This window comes from Phaenicophaeus curvirostris, chromosome 5, assembly GCF_032191515.1.
Source record: "Phaenicophaeus curvirostris isolate KB17595 chromosome 5, BPBGC_Pcur_1.0, whole genome shotgun sequence".
In the NCBI taxonomy this organism is placed as follows: Eukaryota; Metazoa; Chordata; class Aves; order Cuculiformes; family Cuculidae; genus Phaenicophaeus; species Phaenicophaeus curvirostris.
Genome location: NC_091396.1, coordinates 67,013,211 through 67,026,925, shown reverse-complemented (window position 1 = coordinate 67,026,925; position 13,715 = coordinate 67,013,211). Strand labels below are relative to the sequence as shown.

General features: G+C 48.8%; 2 protein-coding genes across 2 annotated transcripts in view; one reads left to right on the top strand and one right to left on the bottom strand.

Annotated features, from left to right (window-relative positions):
* Positions 1-13,715, bottom strand: part of FANCM (FA complementation group M) — a 69,701-nt gene that overhangs the window by 48,993 nt on the left and 6,993 nt on the right.
* On the top strand, positions 287-12,283 carry LOC138720566 (heme-binding protein 2-like). Its single transcript, XM_069856912.1, has 5 exons — positions 287-541; positions 6,885-6,976; positions 8,233-8,374; positions 10,040-10,223; positions 10,653-12,283. Exons 1-5 carry the CDS (start codon positions 319-321, stop codon positions 10,822-10,824), a joined length of 813 nt encoding a protein of 270 aa, XP_069713013.1. The 5' UTR covers positions 287-318; the 3' UTR covers positions 10,825-12,283.

Here is a 13,715-nt window from a genome sequence, read left to right as displayed (position 1 = left end):
TCCCTCCCTCCCTCAATCCCTCCTTCCTTCCTCCATCCCTCCCTCCTTCAATCCCTCCTCCCTCTCTCCATCCCTCCTGCACCCCTCTATCCCTCCCCTCCATCCCTCCTGCATCCCTCCATCTCTCTTCCCTCCCTCCATCTCTCCCTCCCTCCTGCATCCCTCAGTCTATCCCTCCCTCCATCTCTCCTCCCTCAATTTCTCCTTCCTCCATCGCCCCTCCCTCCCTCCCTCCCTCCTCCCTCCCTCCACGTCCCCTCCCTCCCCCGGCCCCGATAAAGGCTGCGGGCGGCGCGGGTGCGGGCGCTGCTGGAGGCGATGGAGGCGGGCGGGTGCCGCATGGGCGGCGCGGGGCCGGCCGCCGGGGCCATCACCCTGGAGGACCTGGCGGGGCTGGCGGAGGAGAGCCCGGACTCCGCGTACCACAGCAACGGCAGCAGCCTGGAGGAGGACGCCGAGCGCATGGAGGACGAGGAGCAGGAGCGCCTGCTCACCTACTGGCAGAACGTGGGACGGGGGCACCAGGTGGACGTGCCCCGCGGTAAGCGCCGCGCTCGGACGGGGAGATCTGGAGCAGGGGAACCGTCCCACCGCTCCGGAGCTGGCACCCAGCTGACCCCGCGGAGATTTGGAGCAGGGGACCCGTCCCACTGCCTCGGAGCTGGCACCCAGCTGTCCCGGGGAGATTTGGAGCAGGGGATCCGTCCCACCGCCCCGGGGCTGGCACCCAGCTGTCTCCGGGGAGATCTGGAGCAGGGGACTTGTCCCACGGCCCCGGAGCTGGCACCCAGCTGTCCCGGGGAGATTTGGAGCAGGGGAACCGTCCCACTGCCTCGGAGCTGGCACCCAGCTGTCCCCGGGGAGATTTGGAGCAGGGGACCCGTCCCACCGCCCCGGAGCTGCCGCTCAGCACTGTCCCTAGGAGCCCAGGGAGCCAGGGGTCAATCCCACCACCTCTAGCGAGGGGCCAGGGCTGGCCTGCACTGGCCACTGGAGATGGGGACATCCCAGCAGGCATCCATCGCCCATCCCTGCACCCCTGAGACAGTAAAGGTGCACCCAGGGCAGCTCAACAGGTTGCCCTAGGACAGCACCCAGCATCTCTCCCTGCGCCCCTGAGACACAGCAGTTTCACAGCTGTCCATTGTCCCTCCCTGCGCCTCCGAGACAGCAAAACTTCACCTAGCGTGAGGCAACAGGTTGCTGTAACACAGCCACCTATCGTCCTTCCCTGCTGAGACACCGCAAAGCTTCACAGCCACCCGCCCCCCTTCCCTGAACCCCCGGGACAGCAAAGCTGTGCCCAGAGCAACTCAACAGGTTTCTCTAACACAGCTTTCTACCATCTCCCCCTGCACTCCTGAGACACAGCAAAGCTTCACAGCCACCCATCGCCTCTCCCTGCGCCCCTGAGACAGCAAAGCTTTTTCCAGGTTGCTCTCACTTAGCAAGCAGGGATGTGGCAGTGGGCTGAACTATTTCCACTAAAGCTGGACCGACACAACTTCTCGGTTTTAATTAAAACTAAATTTGGCTACCTGCAAAAGCATCTTTTCTCTCCTCGCTGTCACTCTCCAAGAGGCTAGCTCTTTAAAGAAAGCTGGCTGGACTGAAAGAGCACAGAGCAAACAAGTAGAAGGATTGACTTTGCTTTCTGGCAGTAAGCTCCCAGGCTCATCTCCTTAAGAAACTTTTATTTTGGGGTTTAACAAAAACTGAGGACTTAGAATGAGCGTAACAGGTCAGGTAACTCACAACAAATGGCAGAGAGTAACTGCAGCCTTGGCTCGCTCAGAAACATTAACTCATTTGCGCTGCGCTGCACAGAGCCGCAGAGATCTTCAGCATCTCTGCTGTTCAGATAAGCCACCCTCTGAGTGTGGGAAACAGCAAACCTGTGCACAATAGACTGTGAGACTACTTATTTAAAAGCTCTTTCCATATCCCAGCACAGCACGCAGGGTACAACCTCCTTTCCAAGTCAGCCTAGAAGTCCCCTATTACCCCTCTAATGATTTAACAATGAAAACGAACACCACGACAGGTGCTAAACAAGGGCACAGTCAGTCTGGATGGAGTTCAGGGCTTGCCTTGTTGTCGCTGTCCCCTCAGAGGGGTCTGGAGATGCCCTGTGCCAGCAGTGCCATCCCATAGTTTCCATGCATGCTCAGGTTTGCATCTCTGTCAAACCTGACAGGGTCTGGTTCCACAGGGACACAGAAGGGAGGAGAGAGGAGAGGCACGGCACTCCCTGCTTAAGGCATGCACGAGTGAGGTGAAACACACAGATGCTAAGGTACTCCCTGAGCACAGCAAGATTCCTTCCCTCCAAACTACCTGGTATTCCGATACATAGGAATTCCTGTGCCCTGTTCAACTAAGACTTAGCAGGCAGGATATCAAGCCTAGAAACTATTTCAAGAGTACTATTTTACCCCGTTTCAGTTACTATGTTGTAAAAAGTTTGCTTTGCGATGCTAAGCAAAGCCTCACCAGGGGATTCCTCCCCAGCTGGTGCCCAGAGCTGTGTCAGGTGTGGGCTGTGTCTCAACCACAGTGGCCTGAGAGAGATGCCAGATTCAATTCTGTTATCCAGTCAAATGCTGAGCTCGTTGCTTGTATCCGTGTTTAGTGCCCAGCCAGCTCCAGCACACTTGAGCCTCAGGGAGCAGAGAGGGATCTGTTGACTTTGGAGAGCTCCTCCCTGTCCACGGGGAGCAGAAGCCTCTCAGGACTGCTGTGCCCATCCAAGCACCTGGTGCCACTGTGGCCGTGCTGCCAAACAGACCTTCCCTGGGCTGACTGCTGTGCCGACAGGGCACTCGAGGCTGTAGCAAAAGGACACATGTCCTGCAGTCTAGGGCCCAGGTCTGCAGCAAAGTGACTGTTCCATCCCTCTCATCGGTGGTGGTTCCACACCGCTATGAGCTTTGGCACCCATTCTCTTCTGTGGTGACAGCGCACCTTCCAAAATGATGACTTGCTGTGTAGCTTTTGTTGTCAACTCTTAAGAGTAGCAGAAACGCTCTACACCATCTAAAAAGCTGAGGCTTTGCAAGATGAAAACAACAGAGATTTATATGACTGGCATCTCAGTTTATCACTGTTAATAAGATCATAATCCTACAGACTGACTGGCCTATGCCAAACCTTGCAAGAGAAATTAAAGGTGCAGGAAGGTAGAATCTAACTTTCTCAGCTTGAAAACTCCATTTAATCTCCTCCCAGAAGAAGCAGAAAACACGCTACAGCAGTTGCTTTCCAATTCTAATTTCAAACTAAGAACACTCATTGACAAAGAGGCTCAGAAAAGCTGCTGCCCACAAACCCATTCACTTGCTAAAGTATGAAGTGGTAAAAAGATACTCTGTGCACAATGCAGTGTGCTCTGAGGTCAAACACCCAGGCTCCAAATCCAGGATCTGGAACTGCAGGTGGATTTCCATCAGTTCCCTGCTGAGGTAACCTCATGCGCCTGTTCCCAGGCTGCTGGACCACAGAGCCTGTGTCACTGGGGAAGCCCAGCCCATCTACAGAAATCCCTTTGTAGAGATCTGCCTCTTGCACAACGCCTTCCTATAGAAGGGGCTGCAGTCACAACTTTGCCCTTGAATCAAACCAAGCCTTTTCCCAGCTACGCTGCTGCCACTCAGCTTGCCTCGCTTTGTCACGCCTGCATTTGTGTTCACAGGCTTGGACTGATAGATGACACATTGGGCAACTCCCTTGGGTTTGGGCAGTATCATCTAAGTCTTGTCCAGACTGAGGTGTTCATGATCCGAATATCATACCATCACGCCTGACAGGTGTGGATTCATGAATAAAACTCCTGACAGGACTTCCATGAGTTGCAATCCCTACCCTTTGAATTAATATAGAAGGAAAAACAAACCAACCCAGTTATCAACAGATGAATTGAAGAATAGAGTTAAAATTTCTAGAGTATCAAAATGCTTCCTCATTCCCAAGCACTCTTTAGACTTCGGCATTGAATTTTCCAATCTACTTTTATTTTTCTCTCAGCCTCCAAAGAGATCAATTTTACTTGGCAATTATTTCTTACATTTTAAATGTTTTCCAATGATATTTAAAGAACAAGTTTTAAATCAACTGAACTGTAGCATTCTACCCTTTATTGAAAGGCTCTTTACTATTCCAAACAGACTTAAAGCTAAAGCCCCTGCACTGGATGCCAGGAGATGTAGGTTTGATGACCAGCTCAGCCGCAGATTTACCGTGACCTAGTTAATTCTCCTCTGAAACCCCGATAATACTCACTTCCCCTGCCATCCTGCCTGTCCACCTCAGATACTGAGGCCCCTGAAACGCCCAAGGGAAGGGCTTTTATTCCAGATGGAACTTCCATCCTTCCCCTGCACGTACACAGTGAGGCAGCATGACAAACACAAACCCAGGCTTCCAAACACATACATAAACATTTGGTTTCAAGTCCTCTATCAGAGTCCGCAATGCTTGTATCTCTTCAGCTTTCATCAAATAGAATCAGAGAATCTCACGATCGGAATACACCTTTGAGATCGACTCCAACCACCCCTGTCTACTACTAAACCAGATCCTGAGCACCTCATCTGCCTTCTAAACCCCTCCAGGGATGGGGACTGCACCACCTCCCTGGGCAGCCTCTGCCAGGGCCTGAGAACCCTTTTGGGGAAAAAATTTTTCCTGATGTCCAATCTGAACCTGCCCTGGTTCAACTTGAGGCCATTTCCTCTCATCCTATTGCCTGTCACTGGGGAGACCAGCACTCACCTCGCCACAACCTCCGATCTGGCAGTTGTAGACAGTGATGAGGTCTCCCCTCAGCCTCTCTTTCTCCAGGCTAAAAGGCAAGGGACTCGCTCTTTTGGAAGAGAGGCTTTCCATTCCCAAGATTAACCTCATATCCTGAGCTTCCAAGCCTGTTGGTTCAGGACCAACTTCCAAGCAGGATTTATTGACAAACTGCAGCCAGAATTGCTATTGAGGCAACCATAGTTGGAAATACACCTAATCCAGCTCCATATAAATTACAGAACTGTTGGAGAAGAGAGGTATTTGTTCCTGCTCTCCATTTGAACTTGGCTGGAAGTGTCACAGTTAGCACTGGCTGCATGATCACTAGTGTCACTACATCTAGAAACAGAGAATGGGTTTGCTATTTCATGTCTTACAAAACACAATGATTGTTGAAAAAGTCCCTGCACTTCTCTGTACTGGTAAGCGAGCATGCAGGCACACAGAGATCTTCAACAAACCAAATATTAACACTCCTCATGTAATGATCTGCTGCCAAAAGGCAAGAACGCGGAGCAGAGGTGATGGCATCTGTTTCAATGTGCTCCCAGCCCTTCAAGTCCCAGAGGACCAGGGGGCAGGCAGGGGCAGACACAAGCAGCAGGCAAACACGGGGCCCCGATTAGCTGGCCTGTTCCATTTCACCCTTAGCAATGCTTTACGAGGACTATGGCTATCCGAGAACATCGAACCACTCGATCTCTTTCTGCCAGGCACGATGGGACCTGACAAACTGAACATCAAAACTTGCATGGGTCTATTCCCACCTTCACATAAGTGATGTTCCAGTTTTGCTAGAATGTCAATATTCAGTCCAAGTCAACAACTTTGTGCCCCTTCCAAACTGAAACAAACCCTTCCATCCGAGGAACGTGCTATCTAATCAGAGAGCACGTATGGATAAAACCACTGTGCAACGAAAAGAGATTGTGTTAACACAATTCTATGTTCTAGTTTCCTTGTTGAACAATCTAATGTATTCTTAAGAGACAGTTCTTCATAGAAGTAAACGTTCAGGAATTTTAAGTTTCCCGAGCTTATGTTTCTCTAACATAACGGAACACTTTTGTCTCTCTCATCTACAGTTTCTACACTTTGATGCCTCCATCAGACCTCACCTTGCCTTCCCCCTCTATAGCGTGAGCTCATCAGGTTCTCCCAGCCCCTTCTGTGCTCTATCCTGCCCCCAAACCAGCTGAAGCATCCTGAGTGCCTCAGTGCCATTGCTGCACCGTGGAGCCCCAAGCCAGGCACAGCACATGAAATGCAGCTCCGTGTACACCAAACACAGCAGCCTCCTCCCTTGCCCAAATGGCCCAGCACGTGCTCTGTTCTGTGAGGTCTCCTGAAGCCGCAAGCAAAAGTTCACGTTCTCCTCTGCGTCTTAATGAAAATATTTGTTTGCCTACTATATTGAAACTTCTGTCCTGTGAGGCCTCACTAGAAGGGCTAGCATTAAAGTAAATAAGTGTTCTGCAATTCCCTGAAGACCCAGAACTCCACTTTACAGAAGCCAGACCAGCACAGCATCACTGCAGGCCATGCTCTCAGTCAGATTTGGCTCTCACGCCCCCACAACCTCAGGTCTCAGCAAGCCAGAGAGAAGCAGGGTGGTAAGGGGGCAGCAGCACACTCAGAGCTAGTGGGACACCCAGCTAATATCACAGCCTGCCCCTGCTGCTCCAGTGGCTCGCGCTCTGCAGCTCTGGCCTCACGCCCAGCAAATCGCCTGACTAGTGAGGGAGGAGCACCCAAACGGGCACGGAAGCAAACACTGAACTAGAATATTAGACTCAAAACAGCTTGTAGAAAAGGCAAGGTTCCCACAACCATATTCCCTTAGGCCTGTGAACAAGAGATGCCAATTCAATCTACTCCTTCTCGTGGATACACATGGATCCAACAGTGAAAGGGTTGCCAGGACTGGCAACACCATCCACAGGGAGGCAGAGTCCCTTCCCTTTTCCTGCTGATATTGCAGAGCAACACAAAGTCCCCAGAAGTTCAACTAAGCAAAAGGAGAACGCAGCACACGTTGCACTTCCCCTCCTGCTGCAGGACTGACCTGGTGGTGTGTTATTTCCTTGCAGACATGGCAGAGCCAATCCAGCAGCTGACGAGGAACAACAGCCCCCAGGAGCGCCAGACCGTCCCGTTTACGCTCATCCAGCGCAAGGAAAAGGTGCTGTTCCCTCCCCAGCCCAGGTTTTAACCGTGTCCTCAGAATCCACACCTTGCTCCTCAAAATAAGTTTCTTTATAGAATTATTCTAACTATTTAGGGTTTTTAACACCGCAAGCACAAGGCACTATAACTGGATGGCTGCATTTCGCCTTTAACATCACACTATCATCACAGGTGTGAATTACCTTACAGTTTTGTAAGTTAAAAGCTCTCAGGGAAGGCAGAAGATAGCCAGGGATTAGCCTTAGTGGTATTTTATAACTGATTTCACAAAACCCCTCATGTTTTGACGTTTGAAAGAAAATGCCTATTTTCTTCATTTAAATCCATGCATTTGCAATCATGTTAATAAAACCTTAGCAAAGAACACTTGAAAGAATGTCTGAATTTAAACCCAAACACAAAATATGTTTGTATCAGGGTTCATTATCAAACAAAGCAGCAGTGTGCAAACCCATCTTATCCACTAAAGCAAAACTGAAACTGATGTCCAGTGGCTTTGTTACAGCTCAAGAAATGTGCAGACAAGGGCCTCCCCTTAAATATATGGCAAATCAAGAAAATCTTTACTAACCACGTAGGAAGAATTCTCATCACGTTTCTTTTACATTGATCTATATAATCCAAATGTATAAATATCCCCATTCAATTTGTCTTTCATCTGAACAGTCTGGGACTCCTGACTGTTGGTGCTGTAATTAAATGCTTGAAAGCTATTTCTCAGCACTGCTCTAATAACTGCAGATAAAAATTAGATCATTCAGTTTTAATTGTAATGAAATATTTGATACTCCAAGTCCAAAAGATGGCAGTTCCTTACGGTAAAGGAGAGCTACCTACCAGTCTGCTGGAACAAATTTTGACCCAAAATCAGCAGCACGTCCATTCTTGATTTAAAGGATTAAAATTCACAGGTTCCCTTCAAGATTGTTTCACTGACAGCTGAAAACAGACACAATTACCCTTCCACTCACATAAGATGCACGCAGTGTGTTGTTTTTTGATATCTACTCCATGCTAGCTCATTGGAGCACATGGGAACTAAGAATGAAACATAACGTGCTTTCCTATAGCTGACATGGAGACATAAAGCCTTTCCTCACGCTTCCCATTTTCCTGGCTATACATGTGGAGAAGGTGATTTCTTCGTGCTACAAGTAAAACACTGAAACATCGTTCGACTTTTATTTGTTTGCTTGGGTTTTTTAGCTGATCGATTTAAAATACTAATTTATTATCTGACTGTGCTTGCAGCTTGGAGACCTGCTTTATGAAAAACGTCAGTATGGAAAAGCCAAATGGGCATGTATAAAAATGAAAGAGAAGCAGTATGAGCAGAGCATATGCCTTGGGTTCATGAAGCTCATGAGGTACATTTGTGAGCAGAATTCCTCCGGTAAGTGGTGCCACAATACTACATCGAAGTTGAAACGTTGTATTTATGCACTTAGCTTCTCCTAATCTACTGTGAGGAGCTTTTCCCAAGTACTCCACCCCGTGGACTCTGCGGGGACATCTGTAACGCAGCCTTTCCAGCAGGGCCAGCACCAGGCTCCCTCTGCACACATGTGAGAGGAAAGCCTTGAGGGGAAGTGATCACTCTTCCCACAGGCCACTAAAGCTGCCCGAGCACTGACACTGGCAGCTGTGAAATGGGCTTTGGCTGCAGAACTTTAGTGGTTTTGTTTTCACAGCAGTGCTGAAATCGCCCGTTCTAAGAGACAATTCTAAGTGTAATGCCGAGACCACGATGTTTCACCTCCTGCATTTGAGTTCGCGATACTCGACTTGTGCGCGTCTGAATGGACACCAAATACTTGTGTGGTTGAAGCGTATTTTCCAGAAAGATAATCCAGTTTTAGCTCACATACATTCAAACCCACCGTGTCCTTGACAGTTTGTGCCTGCACAAAACATGCACCTCATTTCCAATCCCAGTCAATCTGGTTTCTGCCTCCAGTCATCCATTCCCATTTGCTCACTCTCCAGCCGATGAAGAGGCTTTACAGTGCCCAGTGCTGTGCTCTGTAATGCACATCTTGTAAAGAAGTCAGCCCTTCATTTTCTTCCCATGAAACTAAGAACACTTATTATGAAAGCTTTTCCTTAGCCAGGCATTTTCCTCGCTCTCCCCATTACTGATCACAGTTTAGATGTAATTCTGGCTCCAGAGCAGTGCAGTTGTGTTCTTACACTCTACAGAAACAAAGTTCTGCTCCAGTCTGCGCTGCTGCTTGCACAGTCAACATCACTGCCTCTCCCAGAGCCCTGTAAGAACACAGCAGCACATTCCAGAACAGCCAAGCCTACAGGAATTCACAGAATCATAGAATCACCAGGTTGGAAGAGACCCACCGGATCATCGAGTCCAACCATTCCTATCAAACACTAAACCATGTCCCTCAGCACCTCGCCCACCTGTGCCTTAAACACCTCCAGGGAAGGTGACTCAACCACCTCCCTGGGCAGCCTCTGCCAGTGCCCAATGACCCTTTCCGTGAATTTTTTTTTCCTAATGTTCAGCCTAAACCTCCCCTGGCAGAGCTTGAGGCCATTCCCTCTTGTCCTGTCCCCTGTCACTTCGGGAAGAGGCCAGCACCCTCCTTTCAGGTAGTTGTAGAGAGCAATGAGGTCTCCCCTCAGCCTCCTCTTCTCCAGGCTAATTCACAACACAGCCCATTCTCCAGCCTATATTCCTTGTTCTTAGATGTTTAAAACCAGGTACAAAGGCAGCTGACAATATAATGCAACCTTCTTCAGAGGGGGGAAGCGATTCAAACTCCTCACCCTATGCGAAGTAAGGAGAGCTCACCAAATGCTCGGTTTTAGACACACAGGTTTGCACACATAGCTTTTACAGGTGTGAACACACACACTGCGCGGCATAAAAATACACTTCTTCCAACTTGGAATACACAGCCCCATTTTCTAAAGCATCCGCATTCCCTGTAGCAATGAAACTGGTTTGTGAGGCTCACTGTCCGTTACTCGGGATGAGTTCAGCAGCCAAGCCCAGTATGCAGACCTCTTGTAGCCTCTAAAGTCACGTCTGTCTCCTCAGGCCTGTACTTGGGGATAACAATTCCCATTGTGACCATCGTCCACACCAATGAATCGCAGTCGGAGATGACCCAGTCGGTGACGGTAGCGTACTACCTGCCCGAAGTGCTGCAGGACGAGCCACCTCACCCTTTCGACTCCGACATAATCATCGAAGAATGGCCCTCTACTATTGTTTATAGTAGGTAAGAGACATCTTCATTTTGTTCTGGGGAAAAGGGTAAAAGGATGCAGCTTTCAATGCACGTTATGCCTTTTAAACCGAGTTCTAAAAGCTAACGAACAGTAAAACTTGGTTTTAGTAATTGCTTATTTAATAGCTGCCTGCTTTATCAGAATGGGATAGTCAAGAAATAATTGTTACCTGCTTACTTGGGAAAATGGTGCCTCTGTAAACGTGAAACAGAACAGCAGCTCGAAACACAGATGAATCCGTGCAGTTGGGTCTGAGATATCACTGGAAATGCTGAGTCAGGAAACAACTGTTTGAGATCAGTCACAGTCAGGTAGAACTATTTGTGAAACATGAGTAAATAATTTCAGAGGAGGCATTTCTAGGCTTCGCAAAAACCATGGGCTTTAAAAAGAATGCGATATAAAGCTGGTTGTTGCAGGAGCTTCAGAGGAATCACCAATGAAGACTCCATAATGAGAGAAATAAACCTGCTGGCGGAAATCCTGGAGAGTCCTGAGCTGTGTTTGCAGGACACGTTCATCATCGCAGGATACACAAACCCAGCTGCTGCCAACCGACACAACGAGATATGGTTCCTGCAGCGGCCGTAGCCTCCCCACCCCGACACTGTCAGCCAGAAGATCCAGCGCTGACTGACTGGCAGGCTCCCACAGGTGACTCGTGCCAGACTAGCAGTCAGACCCTCAAACCTTGGCTTTGAACCCGCTTAGCCAGGCAACCGCTCCGACCCAACGCTCACACAGAGGTAACGCCTGAAACACCGTCCCCTATGTCAGCTTTCGCAGCTTGTACACAACTTGTATGGAGATTTTTAGCACTTTAAAAAGTTAGTTCACCTTATCTGTTTCGTACATGATAAGGGAGATCGAGACATCTCTCCTCGTCCATTTATCAGTGTCTCCAGGCTACCTGTGGCCTGGGACGGTCTGAGAGGAGCCCCTGAGCCCCTGTCAGCTCTGGACACTGAGAGCTGCACACCCAAAGCCCTGCTGGGGTTTGCAGCGGGACACACATTCAAACCACCTCACACGTGCAGGCTGGGCTGCAGAAAAATAACCTTCAGGTCTTACTTCCTAAGAGAACCAGCAGATGTAGGCCACTGGGGTTAAACCAAGGAGTAAGAGTAGGCCAACACTGACTGCTTTTAATGTCATCTGTGGAGCATAGATTCTTAATGCTTACCTCAAAAAGCACCCAACCAAAGTACTTCTAACCTTGAGAAGAAACCAACAGGGCAGAGCAGCCCTAATGCTCGTTAGAGTTTTGACAGCAGGAGTTGCGGGTTCCCCCCATCCCACATTCACAGCAGTCCCAGGACTATTTCAGGCATTCCTCAACAGAAAGCGGTTATCCCTAACTCTTCGGCTTTCTGAACGCTTTCTTCTTACAACACTGCTGAGTGCTCAAACACTGCAGCTGAAGCCAGTCAGGTCTTCAGCAATTTTTACACTCTCCTGGCAGTACCACACGATTGGTGTTATCAATGGTGCAAACATTTCACAGAGTGACAGAGAAACTGCCTGCTAGAGGAGCCTCTGCAGCCCAGCTGGGCCAGCCCTCTGCCGAAAGCCCTCAGTGCCGGCACAGCAGGCTCCTTGGGGCCTCCCGCAGCTGGGTGTTGAGCATCTCCAGGGTTGAGGAGCCCGTAACCCCTCAGGGCCCTGCTCCAGTATTCGACCACCCTCACTGTGAGAATTTCCCTTCCCAGTATCTCATTTTCCCTGATGCACTTTGTTTCTTTCACCCCTCATCCATACGATAATTCCCAAGCAGACAAGGCTAGTCCAGCCTGTTGTGACCACAAGACAAGCTCAGAGTTCTGCATGCACCAGGAGGTCTGAAAGCAGTGCCCATGCTTTGCTGTTCACCACAGTTAAAGAGCACCGACTGCACTTCAGAATCAGGGCAGCAAACAGGTTTGCTCTCAAAAATCCCTTCTTAATGTCTCCCCTGACAGATATGATGGTAGAGTTTAATCTTAATACTTAAGTAAATGTCTTTTTATATAAAATGTCATGAAGTACATCACCTGCGTTATATTTTGGTATGGTTTAGGGTTTAAATAGAGCTTTTGTGTTCTTCAGTTACAACAGACAAAGCAGCCAGCGCCAGTGGCTGCTAGCTTACAGCAGCTTTAGGGGCAAACAAAATGGATTTGTGTAGCACTAAGAACGTTAACCCTCCCAGTTCCACGGGGCTCCCAGCTGCACAAAACTGGCTTCCTGCTCAACCTGAAACCTCTGGCTGAGCAGCAGGAGCACAGAGCACCAGCCGGCCCTAGCTGGCCATGCATAAGAGGGGCCAAGGTGCTCTCTGGTGGCTGCTGCACACAGAGATTCCTTGGGAAGACAGCAAGGAGAAGGGAAACAACAGAGAGAGAGAGAAAGAGAGAGAACGAACCCTGAGTTTTAAGGCAAACAAACTGGTAGTCTTCGTGGGGAAGAAAAAACAACAAGAAAAGCAATCCTCACTTTCTTCTCTATGTCCAATGTCCCTGGCCGTTCAGATATCACATACTAGTCCAACACAGCCATTGCAATGAATTAATGGGATGCTAAACTAGGGGGGAATCTCAGAAAAGCGTGGGGGCTTGGGATCTTTGTTACTCCAGCCAGAAAGCTCTCAGGTCTGGTGTGCCAGGTGACAGCACAAACACTCTGAGCCATTTTCAATGTGTTGAATCATTTCCTGTTTGATTTGTATTGATATTGCTTGTTATTTATGTTTAATGTTTCCTCAGAGAGTTAGACAGGCCAGTCAGTATTAAAGTGAGAGCTAACAGATTAATGGCAAACAATAAAAGATTTTTAAACCTGAGCTGAGCAGAGGGCCCAGGGAGGTGTTAAATAACAGGTTTTGGCTTGCCCTGCCCTCGCCCCCTCCCAAGATTTCTGTAAGACCAAATAGAAAGTATTTACACCTTTGACATGGTTTTATGGCAAATTAAAGAAGTTTCTGCAATTCAATTGCTTTTGACAGTTATAGAAGTTATAGTAATGTTTTGGCACAACAAACATCAAGTAACTGCTGGAAGCAGTTAAATCCTCTCATCAGAAAGCAACAGGTTGTAAATACTCCACCTTACAAGCATCTGCTGCGGAAAGTGTTTCCTCTATCCGATGTCTCTTCCCGTAGGCAAACATCACCTAAATATCTCTATGACCTAGCTACTCGTGGGTGTGTTATAGAAACCATAAACCTGAGGCATTATCCAAACGTGCCAATATCCCAGCTGCGGCAAAGCGTTCCGTGCTGCTCTGTGTACAACTGAATTCCAAGATAGTATTTATTTTGACTCACACTAGACAGCTTCTGCTGCTGAGAAAGAACCAGTTATCTCATGTTTGAAGACTCCCTTTAAGGCTCTGGAACGATGCACCCCCTCCTGTAAGTGGCCCTCCCAGGCACAGCGTGAGGAATTGCAGATTTCCCTGACCCACAGTAATGTTTGCTTTGTAGTTACCCCAATGAGCACCAAAGA

What these genes read in the sequence shown, in the direction of transcription:
- LOC138720566 (XM_069856912.1), top strand. Translation starts at nt 319, where the DNA reads ATGGAGGCGGGCGGGTGCCGCATGGGCGGCGCGGGGCCGGCCGCCGGG. An exon ending in TCATCCAGCGCAAGGAAAAG is followed by an intron (nt 6,977 to 8,232) that starts GTGCTGTTCCCT and finishes CTGTGCTTGCAG; the next exon opens with CTTGGAGACCTGCTTTATGA. An exon ending in TTGTGAGCAGAATTCCTCCG is followed by an intron (nt 8,375 to 10,039) that starts GTAAGTGGTGCC and finishes CTGTCTCCTCAG; the next exon opens with GCCTGTACTTGGGGATAACA.